The sequence below is a fragment of the Streptopelia decaocto genome (genome assembly GCF_964273445.1).
Source record: "Streptopelia decaocto genome assembly, chromosome: 6".
Taxonomy (NCBI): Eukaryota; Metazoa; Chordata; class Aves; order Columbiformes; family Columbidae; genus Streptopelia; species Streptopelia decaocto.
Genome location: NC_138660.1, coordinates 32,023,462 through 32,035,757, shown reverse-complemented (window position 1 = coordinate 32,035,757; position 12,296 = coordinate 32,023,462). Strand labels below are relative to the sequence as shown.

Genomic DNA, 12,296 nt, shown 5'->3' with positions numbered 1-12,296 from the left:
GCAGGGTTCCAGCCCGTGTCGGAAGGGTTTGCCAGCCGGGCATCTTTCTGTCCCACAAAATCCCATTCGCAGCCCAGCTCAGGTCTGCCCGCTTCTGCCAGTGGTGCAAACCCCGGTGTCCATCTGTCCCCGAGGGGCTCCCTGGCTCGTCCCGCCGACCCCAGACAAGAGGCTGGTGTCGCAGTGACTGGCCGGGTGACAACCCTGTGAGAACCCCCGTATCACCCAGAACGGGCACTGTCCTCCGGAGCAGCCCGGGTGGTGGCCGAGGAGGGGCCGCTCCGCCCGGGGCCCGTCCCCTCACCCGCTACCGGCACCGGCCCGGGGAGGCGGAGCGGGGGCGGGGCTGCCGGCCCCATTGGCTGCCGCCCGTGAGGCGATGTCGGCCCAGGGCGGCGCGGCTGCGGCTCCGGTCCTTGTCCCGGTCCCCGTCCCGGTCCCAGCCCGGCGGTGATGGAGACGGCGATGGCGGCGAACGGCGGGTGGGTTCGGGCGCGGCGTTCGGGACCGGCGGGGCGGAGCGGGGTGGCGGCCGCTGCTAACGGTGCCCGTGTGCTGCAGGCCGGTGCGGCGGCGCGGCGGCCCGTGGCGTTCGGCGGCGGCCACGGCGCTGCCCGACTGGCGGCTGCGCTGCGAGGGCGGCCGGCAGCGCTGGCGCTACCTCGGCGACGGGGACGATGGCGAGGCGGGCGGCGAGCGGCGGGCGCAGACGGCGCTGGAGCAGCACAGCCTCGGGCTGGACACGGTGCGGGCCGGGCGGGGAACGGGCGGCGGGGCCGCGCCGAGGGGCGCCCCGGCTGAGGCGCTGTCTCCCCGCAGGGCGAGACGCTGCGGCCCTCGGCGGCGGCCGGCACGGCCCGGGAGGCTGCCCGCAAGGGAATGCGGTTCTACGCCGCCTTGCAGGCTGAGGACGGGCACTGGGCAGGTGACTACGGCGGGCCCCTCTTCCTCCTGCCAGGTAGGTCTTTGTGGGTGCCCTCCCCGAGAGGGGTGAGTGTATTGCGTTTGGCTTCCTACAAGAGCCGGCATGTCTGATCTTCCAGGTCTCCTCATCACATGCCACACTGCCAAGATCCAGCTGCCCGAGGGGGTTCGGAAAGAGATGGTGCGCTACCTGCGCTCTGTGCAGCTCCCGGATGGAGGCTGGGGCTTGTGAGTAGCAAAGATGCTGCTTTTAGTGATGGCACCTCTAAGGCCCAGCACTTGGAGCTGCTGCGAAATCTCTGCCTAGGCTTAGGGAGTGGGACATGGCAACTGTGGTATCTCTAGACCGTTGGACTCTCATGTGTACCACTCCAGGGACACCTTTTGTCACAGAGGTGGCTGGAGCATCAAGTCTGGCTGCATCTCTTCTGTGGCACTATATGTCAAAGCATCATGTGTGACAGGATAGTGCAGAGCAGTGTTTCTCCATGGGTTGGTTGGGTCTCCCCTTTTCCACAGTCACCCCTGGCATATCACTTTGCCCCGACAAAGACAGACCATGCAGTAAGTTGTGTCTGGCTAATGCTGATAGCTGGCTAATGGCTGTGCTGTCTCTGTGTGCACGTGACAGGCACGTGGAAGACAAATCGACTGTGTTTGGCACAGCACTGAACTACGTAGCCCTGAGGATCTTGGGCCTGGGACCGGACGACCCTGACGTTGTGCGGGCTCGCGTCAACCTGCACAGCAAAGGTCAGCTCCGTTGTGCCCAGCACAGCAGCCATGGGGCTGGTATGCTGGTGAGAGAGATCTGGCCAGACCTGGAACATGGTGGGGTGCCAGGTAGTGAAGGAGCTGTTGCTCTTGGTTGCCTTTGATGGCACCTGCATTTTCAAATAATGATGGGAAAGTGTGTTATGTTTTTGTACCATTGCCTGCTTGCCCTTTTTGGGACACATGTCCCAGCCCGAATGGCATGCTCCCAAACACAGGAGAAGTGGACCCTGCGATGGGGAAGCGAGCAGGGAGTTGGCATGTTTGCATTAACCCTGAAAGCTGATATCTCTGTCTGCAGGAGGTGCTGTGGGAATCCCTTCCTGGGGGAAGTTTTGGCTGGCTGTCTTGAACGTTTACAGCTGGGAAGGAATGAACACGCTTCTCCCAGAGATGTGGTATGTGCTGTCCTCAATGTGGAGGTGGGAGGTATTGTCAGTCCTGCCACCAGCCTCATCCAGAGCTGTCCCAGGCACTGGTGTTTGCTGGGATAACTCCAGCTATGGCCTGGAACTGGGGGGCTCCGGCTGCTTGTCAGCTGGGAGACCAGCCGCAAGGCCAGCTGGTGGGTGGATTGCAGCAGCAGGCCTGGTTAGGGAAAGGCAGGCACTGCTCCGGGCATCCCTCTGTCAGCACGTCTTCCCTCCATGCTGCCCTTTGCCTTCCTTGTTCCTCACAGTAACACCTTCTCTGTTGCAAACAGGCTGCTTCCTACATGGTTCCCAGCCCACCCATCCCGGCTCTGGTGTCACTGCCGCCAGGTTTACCTCCCCATGAGCTACTGTTACGCCATGCGTCTGTCAGCAGAAGAGGACGAGCTCATACAGAGCTTACGGCAGGTAAGGAGCTGACCCTCTTGGGGCTCCCCAATGAGGAGACGTGGCTCCCTGACCACCTGCTGTGCCAGCCATGTCCTTGTGGCCAGGTTCTGGCTTGTGAAGTGGCAGCTCTAATACCCGCAGTCTCTTTGTGCAAGCAGCAGAGCCACCTTCCAGCAGTAAGCTGCCTCTGCGTGCTTGCTCCGAGCTTGCCAGGCTGATGCCCTTTGTTGTCTTGTGCCAGGAGCTGTACGTGCAAGACTATGCCAGCATAGACTGGCCAGCCCAGAGGAACAATGTGGCTGCCAGTGATGTGTACACCCCGCACAGCTGGCTGCTGGACATTGCCTATGGTGAGTGTGGTGTTGACTGGGGCAGGAGACCCCTTGACCTGTGAGCTGGTGGTGGTGGAACTGAAGCTGTCTTGCATCATGGAGGCTCTTTAAGGTCTACTGTGTGCGCTGGAGCTGGGATGGAGACATGGATTGTGTGATTCTTGGGCTTCTCCATCCCTGAGAGCAGCAGGGCCTTGTGCCCAGGTCCTCAGGCCACCCTGGAGCAGAGCAGTTCCCATGCTTGCCTCGACTGGTCATCATGTGAGCAGGTGCAGCCTGCCACAGCAAGTGAATCTGACCGCATGGGGTGGGTTTTTCATTGCATGTCCCTTTCTTCTCCTGTAGGCATCATGAATATGTACGAAGCCCACCACAGCACCCACCTGCGGCAGCGAGCCATCACAGAGCTGTATGACCACATCAAAGCTGATGACAGATTCACCAAGTGCATCAGCATTGGGCCGGTAGGACACTTACTGTCTGTCCTTTAAAAATCTTGCCCTTTGCTCTTTAGGGACCAGCTTGTGGGTCCCAAGTCCTTTGCAATTGTGGCATGTAGCCATAATCACCAGATCTTGCTCAGGCACTCCTGCTGCTCCTAATACTCAAGAGCTTAATGCTAACAGGGCACAGAAGATGCAGAGGGCATGGGGACAGCTGTGGCCCTGGTGAGGGGTACTTTTCCTCGTGGTCCAGGAAAGTGATCTGAGAAGGAGGGGAAGCTCTAGAGTAATCTTATGGCACCTCTCCCACTATCCCACTCAGCTATGCTGAGTGATGCCACAGGTGGGAACTGTCGGGATTAAGCTCAGGACCACGTCTAGATGGCTTTGTGCTGGGTGGGAGGGAAATAGGTCTCTGGGGCTGGAAGAAGCTTTATCCAGAGCAGTGACAGTGCTGCTTTTGGCAGATTTCCAAGACGATCAACATGCTTGTTCGCTGGTTTGTGGATGGGAAGAACTCCCCAGCTTTTCAGGAGCATGTTTCCAGGATCTCTGACTACCTCTGGTAAGGGCTGAGCGTGGTGCACCCGGCACAGCGTAGGGCTGTGATTCCTGTGGAATGAGCACACTGTGGCTCCCAACCGCTTCCTGGCACTTTTGCTGTGCCTGCACTGCAGCACTGTGCTCTCTCCTCCCACAGGCTGGGCCTCGACGGCATGAAGATGCAGGTGAAGTGCTGTAGGAGATCAGCTGTGACTGAGAAGGGACCCTGGCGTGCTGGGGCAGCCCATGGAATAATGGGATAGCTTGTTCACCTTGGGCCTGAGCTCCTGGCATCTCGTCTTTGGTGCTTGGTGGCCTTGTCTGTCTCACTGCCACTTCCCCTGGCTGTGCCAGGAGTGAGTAGTGTCTGTCCTGCTAGTTTGGCTCTCTGTGGCTGTGAGCTGAGGGAGCAGCTCTAGGCCTACATCTCCTTCATCCTCATGAGTACTGGGAGAAGGGATTGAGAAAGACTGATACTGCATGTGGACTGAGCTGTGCTTCTCTCATAGTCGTTGTGTCCCTCTGCTCCTCATTGCTACTCACCTCTCCTGTCTTGGCTGTGCACAGAGCAGGCTGAAGAGCTGCTCCTTTCCTATTCCCTTGCTGTCCCTGAGCTGCTGCATCTGTCCCCTCTATGCCAGCACATCAGCCATGATGCTGAGCGACATAAAACTGAGACACAGGGCGGAGGGAGCTAGTGGGGATAATGCAGGAGGGATGTGCTGTCCCGTAGACCCCACAGCTAGGTCAGGCTGCTGCCAGCACCTGCCCCTCACTGTCTGCTTTCTCTCTTCCAGGGCACGAACGGATCCCAGCTCTGGGATACTGCCTTTGCCATCCAAGCCTTCTTGGAGGTAATGCACCCCTCAGTGCTACATGCTATTTTAGGAAAATGGTCCCTCCTGGCACATGCCCAAATACAAGCAGCTCCTACTGTGCATCCCCTCAGACCTCTGCTGTGCCAGTTCAGGTGTTGCATCATATGCCAGAGCCAGGCAATCATCTGTCTTCTCAGAGCCCACCGCAGCCGTGGTAGGCAGGTGCCCAGCACAGCTGCTCCAGCCCCTCTTTGCCAGCTGCTTTTGAAGCAGGAGGCCACAGCACCGGCTGAGTGGGTCAGGTTAGACTTCCCAATTGCTGCAGTTTTGTGTTAAAACCCCAGCCCTTCCTCCCTGCTCCGCTTGCCCCCAGAGCGTTGCCACTTGCCAGGGACAGTGTGCAGGTCTCCTGCCTTCCTGCATTGGGGCAGAGACAGCTATGGCAGGCATTCTTTTTGGAGAGTACTGTGATTGCCCTGGTAAGCCCCTAACCTGATCATGCAAATGTCTCTCTTAGTGATGCCAGTAACAGTTGTTGGTTCAGTTCTCACTGTAGAGGTTCGTAATGGAAACAGTAAGCAAAGTATGGATGCAAACCTATAGAAAGGGCTATATGAAGGGCTGGGCTTTAATGACACTTAAATCAGCAGGTGAGCAAAGTTTCAGCACATCCTCTTATTCCTGAGGGGCACATTTGGTGGCCACAAGTCCTTGCTGACTGTGCACCTCTGTTTCTAGGCAGAAGCCCAGAAGATGCCTGAATTCACATCCTGCCTCCAAAATGCCCATGAGTTCCTCCGATTCACCCAGGTGAGCAGAGCCAGTTGGTGGTGTCTCTCACGTGCTGGCCATGCAGACTTGGCTGCTTCTCAGAGTCTTGCTGGATGTGTCTGTTGCCTTCACTGTTTTTTTGTCTTCTGCAGATCCCAGAGAACCCACCTGACTACCAGAAATATTATCGCCATATGAACAAGGTACAATGTATGGAACTGGTCTCTAAAGGACGCGTGAACAGAGCAGGGATTTGGGCAAAGGGGATGGGAATGAGAATCAGCACCTCCTGCTCTTACAAGAACAGAACAGGACAGGGGAAGGTGCTGAGCCCTTCTGACCCCTTTCCAGGGTGGCTTCCCCTTCAGCACCCGAGACTGTGGCTGGATCGTGGCAGACTGCACAGCGGAGGGGCTGAAGTCAGTCATGCTGCTGCAGGAGAAGTGCCCCTTCATAGCCAAGCTTGTCCCCCCTGAGCGCCTCTTTGATGCCGTGAATGTGGTAAGTGCTGCAAAAATTAGGGCCGAGGGAAATGTGGGCAGCTAAACTGAGCTCAAATAAGAGAAGTCAGGCTTGGTGAGTTGTTAGATCTGGTAGTACTTAGCTAGTATAAGGCCCATAGCCCGGTCTGGCAACACCATATTTACTGTGATACGGAGCTACATATGTGACATAATGTAATGTGATGGTCCAAAGTGGACCTGCTTGTCAATGTGATTTGGGACCTGGGTTGGCTGCCAAGCCCGTGGACTTATGAGTCTGACTTTGTCCTCACACGTGTCTTGGGACCAGACTGGTGTGGTACTGCCTGTGTGCCGCTCCCAGCCTCTCTCTCTGCTTCTCTGGGCAGTTGCTGAGCATGAGGAACTCAGATGGAGGCTTTGCCACATATGAAACCAAGCGTGGAGGCCACTTACTGGAGCTGCTGAACCCCTCAGAGGTGTTTGGTAAGGGGAACTGAGCGGGGCTGGCCATCCTGTCCCCGGTGAAGGGACACAGCGGGATACGTGTGCCCTGGGCCACGGGGGACATTGGCAGCCTGTGGCTTGGGAGCTCCCCAGCACAGGGGCTGTTGCACTGATACACTTCACCTGTTGGCAGGTGACATCATGATCGACTACACCTACGTGGAGTGCACGTCGGCTGCCATGCAGGCACTGAGACACTTCCATGAGGAGTTCCCTGAGCACAGAGCCCCAGAGATCAGGTGAGGCGCTGAGATGAGAGTTGCGTAGGATCCCCTGCTTGCGTGCTGGCGTGAGGCAGAAAAGCACCCAACTGGGGCACGATTTGACTCCGAGATCCTGAACAACGCAGCTGCCTGTCTGTGTGCTCTTGCCCCTTGAGACCTCTAATAATGGGACCCATCAAACCCTCAGAGGGACTGATGGATGCCCCTGATGAAGCAGCCACGGAGTCTGAGCTGCTTCTGAAACAAGTATCTTTTTCCTGAACAGGGAGACTCTGCAGAAGGGCCTGGACTTTTGTCGTAAGACGCAGCGAGCCGATGGGTCCTGGGAAGGGTAAGCAGTGTTCCCAGTGCCCAGTTTTTCCCTGGCTGCCCCAGTGTGAGGGGGACCATGATGAGAAGCATTCCTGGCTGGCAGGTTCTGTGGGAAGGGGAAGGAAGGGCTGGTCCTTCTTTAGCTCCCGTGCTTTGCTCTCCTTTCCCTGTAGTCCAGGCAGAACAGGTGATTCGTGATACCTTGGGGCTCGAGGGGCTCCATCTCTTCTGGTCCCAGAGTGTCTGCTGATGCCTGACTGAGCTGGGAGCAGGTGCTGGTGGGACTGGGCATGGTTGCGCCACAGGGGAAGTGTTAAATAAGTTCCTTTTCCCCGGGTTTCCCGTGGCAGAGACTCAGGCATGGATTTCAGAAATTCTTCTTAAATAAGTAATTTATTTGCAAGATACAGTGTAGAGCAGCTTGAGCTGGGTGCCTTCTGAAGAGGTGCCCTTAGCCGAAAAAAGCTTGGGCAATTACGCCCCCACATCACTCTGGGCCAAGTGCAAAATCAGAGTCTGGGTTCTCCCTGTTCTTCATTGAATCTCTTCATTTTTGTCAGATGGGCCATCAAAATCCTGACCTTCAGTTGCTATTTTGCACCTGCAGCTGGAGAAAAGCTTTTGGCAAACTAGAACGTTCTTCTGTTTTGTCATCTTTTAGATGCCGTTCTGTTCCTTATCTCCAGGGATGCAGCTCCCAGTTATCTTCTAGGCTGAAGACTCTCAGGCCTTTTTCTGTTGTAACAAGGCAGAAAGTTCCAAAGTTCACAGCTTGCAGAAGTTATGCTAAGCAAACGTACTTACACTAAGTGAATTTTATATAAGCAGCCTCCAAACAAGTTCCATAAAAAGCAGCGTACTAAATAATTCACTAAGCTAAGGCAGTCTGTTCCAGAACAGGAGGGCAGGCTGCAGCTCTGTGCCTGGCTCTGCTCTTGCTGTGAACATGGTCATGTCATAGCCTGCCTCTTTCTGGGGCCTTGCACCTCTGACTGAACCGCTCTCCCCTTCCTCCTAGGAGCTGGGGGGTTTGCTTCACTTACGGCACCTGGTTTGGTCTGGAGGCATTCGCCTGTATGCAGCACACGTACCGCAATGGGTGAGAACGGGCCGTCTGGTTTCCCTGCCCCTACCTACCCCTTGGGCCAGGGAGAGACTCCATGGCGGGGCTGGGTGGGCGCCCTGGCTGTGCAAGGTCTCTCCTGCCCCAGGTGCTGCTCTTCCCAAATCCTGTGCCTGTGATACCACCAGGGCACTCGCTGCCTGAGCCTTGAACTCTCAGGGCAGCCCTGGCTGTGGGCAGCACAGAGCACAGCGCCTGTTTAAAGCTGGGACACATGGGTGTGCAAACGCTCCCTGACCCCAACCCTGTCTGATTTTCCACCCTTGCAGGGCTGCGTGCCGAGAGGTGGCCCAGGCCTGCCAGTTCCTCCTCTCCAAGCAGATGGCAGACGGCGGGTGGGGAGAGGACTTCGAGTCATGCGAGCAGCGCACATATGTGCAGAGTGCCACGTCGCAGATCCACAACACGTGTTGGGCCCTGCTGGGGCTCATGGCTGTCAGGTAGGAGCAGCCCTCACCTCCTCAGGCACCCTGGGACAGCATGGAGGTGGTTGAGTTCCCTAAGCACATGGATGGAGGTTTGTAGGCAGTTTGAAGGAGTAAGAGTGCTTACATCTCCCTCGTGCTTTGCAGGTACCCTGATGTCGAAGTGCTGGAAAGAGGCGTCAAGTTGTTGATAGATAAGCAGCTGCCCAACGGGGACTGGCCTCAGGTACATCTTTCCTTTAGTATTTCCAAGGGGTTCCCTGGTGTTACAGATGTCCTGGTCATTGTGCAGCCATTGCAATGGTGTGCTTTCACTCACCTGGAAGGGAAAACATGTGGCTTTTGGTGGGGGACTTCAGGAAGGCAATGAGCTGGACACTCCGGGGTCCCCTGTCACCCCTACCATCTTGCTCTCTATCTCTCTCTCAGGAGAACATTGCTGGGGTGTTCAACAAGTCGTGTGCCATCAGTTACACTGCCTACCGCAATGTCTTCCCCATCTGGACACTGGGGCGTTTCTGCCGGCTGCATCCTAACAGCCCCCTTGCTGGGAAACTACAATCTGGATCCTCTGCTGGGGTGGAGGAGACCGTGCAGGAGGCCTTGTCTGCCTGAACCCCGCCACAGCAGGTGCCACAGCCTCTGACTTGTCTTGGATATCGGCTGCTGTGGGGTGTTTCCTGCATAGGATACGTCAGTGCTGATCTTAACACATGGACCACTGCCTCTGCCAGGGAGGGGTGCTGCCATGGTGCTGCAGAGTCTCTGCTTTCTGTTGAATCTCTTCTAAAAATCCACTTTTAAAGGTTTTTCCCAGGTATATCCTCCCTGATGGGACAGGGAGTGAAGTGCCTTTGCAGACCACTTTGGTGATTTGAGAAAACTGCCAAGCTGTGTTGTATTACACATCTAGACAGACTCTCTCTCGTCCTGAGCAGAGCAAGGCTGCTTTCCTCTTCCCTCACACTGTCCAGTTGGCTGTCTGCAGCACAAGTGTGGGACTTGGGGCCTCCCCTGTGCCCAGAATCATGACGAGGTGCACTGCACAATCCCGCTGTGCTCTGGGTGCCAGCGACTACCTTTGAAGTGCTCTCTGCTCTGGAGCCGGTGCTGGGAGGGGAAGGGCACGTTTTCCCCCTCCACACACATGGGAAACACGAGTGCTTCGCTCAGTTTTCCTACCGTTCTGTCCCGCAGCTGGTGGCTCCTGGCATCCCAGGGCCTCACAGGGGAAATCACCAGCATCATTCTCACTTAGAAAAATGGGAAACTGAAGCAGAAAGCACTGAGGTGGTGAGTGCTAGGGCACAGCCTGCGGCGCCTTCCCCCAGCAGAGCAGCTGCTTCTCTTCAGGCTATGGCACAGCTGAGCATCCACATTCCAGTGTCAGAGATGGAAGTTGCGTTGACTGGCAGGTTAATAAATTACTAATGGTGTTGCAAGTGGAACTTAACTGTGTGTTGATGTCCTATGGCCTGCCCCAGTGTGTCCCAAGCAGAGGGGGGCTTGCACAGCAGCGTCCTGTAACCCGGCCTGGGTCACCTGTCCCCCATGGTATGGGCACCATCTCCACCAACAAGCAAGCAGTGCGTGGAGCCTGCGGCTGCTTCATCCTCCTCCGGTGCCTTTGGCCCTAGAAAAATATAATCAAGGAATCCCATCAGACCCCATAGACTTATGTGCATCCAGCTGGAGCGGCAAGTCTCAAACAAGTTTCAGAGTCAGCTGAGAGTTTATCATCCCCGCAGTCGCTGTTCCAACACAGGGCCCATCAGTGCTGTTGGAGGCAAAGAAGGTGCTAAATGTCTCCGCTTTGTCTGCATCCCTGCTTGTGAGGTGACCAACCTCATCAGGCGATGTTGCAATGTTAGGGATGAGGATCCAGGAGCTGATGTCAAACCCTTCTCCCCAGCAGCTCCACCTGGCCAGGCTGATCTGCTTTCCTTGCGCGGATCTCAAAAGGCATAGAAGTGCCTAATTCTCATGGGGTTCACAAGTCAGCAGAATCCTCAAATACCTGTGAGGCTTTGGACCTAGTTTCTGCTTTACTCTTGAAGTAGGATTTAATAACACGTTCTTTTATCAAACCAAATGAGACAAAGACCAAAAAAGTCACCATGACAATCCAGAGGTTTGATACTTAAGTAACACTTCTCTCGTACTGGTACTTAAATAGTACTTTTTTCATGCTGTCATTGCTTTTGTTGTTGTTGCTGGAGGTGCTGTTTTTAACATTATAATGAGATTGTAATGAACAAAATTCACCCGAGGGACACGAGGTGAGCAAACCTTGTGCCACCCCCGCGTCTCCTTGGCCGTCTCAGCTGCCCCCGCTTGTTTGGTTCAGCTGGCACAAAGCCCTGCATTGTGAAATATTGATCTTTTTAACTTTCCATCACCCTGGTGTGAGAGGGCGGCAGTGGAGGGGGAGCTGGGGGCACAAACGGTGGGGAGAGGAGATTGAGGGCTCTGTACTTGTCCTGTTGTCTTACCTTAGCATGGTCTGGCTGTTAGACAGCTCACTGTACCCGTAAAAAGCATCCTTGTGAGTTTTACTGTACTTGAACACATATTTTGCTTCCTGGGTGCAGCTACTTTGTACCACTTGTCACCGAAAGGGTTCTGGGCATAAGCATGATTTGATAAGTGTAACTAAATGTTTTGGGAAATTTAATTATGTGTTTAGTGACGTGCTAATTTTAACTCTCGCTTCTAATGGACATTTGTACCAAAATACTCTTTCCAAAGTCTTTCTGTTGTGACTTAGGCTCTCAGTGCTAAACTTCAGACATGGAAATCACAGGAGCTGAACTAACTGTGAGGTGATGGAGGAACCCAAAACCAGTCCAAGTGGCAAGTGGACTCTTGGGAAAACACCCTTCTTTCTTGCATTTTCCTCTGCTTCAGGAGAAGAGTAGAGAAGCAGAAGGAAAATGGGCTGAAATAGATGTTCCCCCGGGATGCTGGTTCTCATGTGCTCTCATGGGTGGAAGTCTCGGTGGCTTTATCATGGGTTAGCTCAGCAGTGCCATGCTTGGCCCTTGCCCTCAGATGCTCTCCAGCACGGTAGAAGCTGCAAATGAATGGATTGTCTGGACCTTGCTGAGGATACTCACATCCTAATTCACCAGTAAACACAATGGTAGATCAATCCGAACTAGTAAATAAAGGTAACGAGTAACTGAGATCCTGTGAAAGATCATAGAATGTCCTGAGTTGGAGGGACCCACAGGATCATCAAATCTACCTCCTGTCCCTGCACAGGACAACCCCAGATGATATAATCTGGAGTGGCTGTTGTGTTTGTTAGTGACAGGGAACCTGTCAACTCTTTGTGAATTGTGTTTCTGATATAAAGGCCTGAGTTCTTTGGAAGCTCAAGTATCAATGGTTTTCTTATGGAGTAGAATCCAAGATGAGCATCAGATCTATTCAGCTGCAATTGAACACTTTTAAGTGCATAAAGTTGCCCTGAAGTTTTCAGAATAAAACAGGACAGAGAATGTTGGTGGCTGGGAGAGGCTCAGCTAACCTTGATGGTGCAAAGGATACAGAGGAATACCTTGGCCATATTTTGAGAATATTAATTTCAGGTTCCCCAAAAGCATCATGTTTTGGCAAGGCAATCCCAAGGCGGAAGAAAGAAAAGTCAGTAGGATGAGAACTGAATTGGATTAGTATATACTCGAGCTTTTTCTCTGGTTGTACCTCCTGGTGAGGGCAGAGTTACAGGCTTTTTGTTGGCACATGGGAGCCCAGCTTTTCATTTGAAGTTCAAGTAAATTTTCCAGCTAGCAATTAAGTTCAAAATGAAGCTC

The 12,296-nt window shown here is 54.6% G+C and overlaps 1 protein-coding gene across 1 annotated transcript; it reads left to right on the top strand.

Annotated features, from left to right (window-relative positions):
* The first annotated feature begins 360 nt into the window (after positions 1-360).
* On the top strand, positions 361-10,872 carry LSS (lanosterol synthase). The gene is given in 23 exon segments (XM_082056414.1): positions 361-482; positions 562-745; positions 820-958; positions 1,044-1,152; positions 1,556-1,677; positions 2,000-2,096; positions 2,402-2,537; positions 2,761-2,869; positions 3,197-3,315; positions 3,762-3,859; positions 3,995-4,022; positions 4,635-4,691; positions 5,394-5,465; positions 5,579-5,629; positions 5,778-5,927; positions 6,277-6,373; positions 6,528-6,633; positions 6,884-6,949; positions 7,949-8,029; positions 8,323-8,493; positions 8,626-8,704; positions 8,908-9,088; positions 9,091-10,872. Coding segments are annotated over 23 exon segments (2,373 nt in total). The 5' UTR covers positions 361-453; the 3' UTR covers positions 9,183-10,872.
* Positions 10,873-12,296: the final 1,424 nt, after the last annotated feature.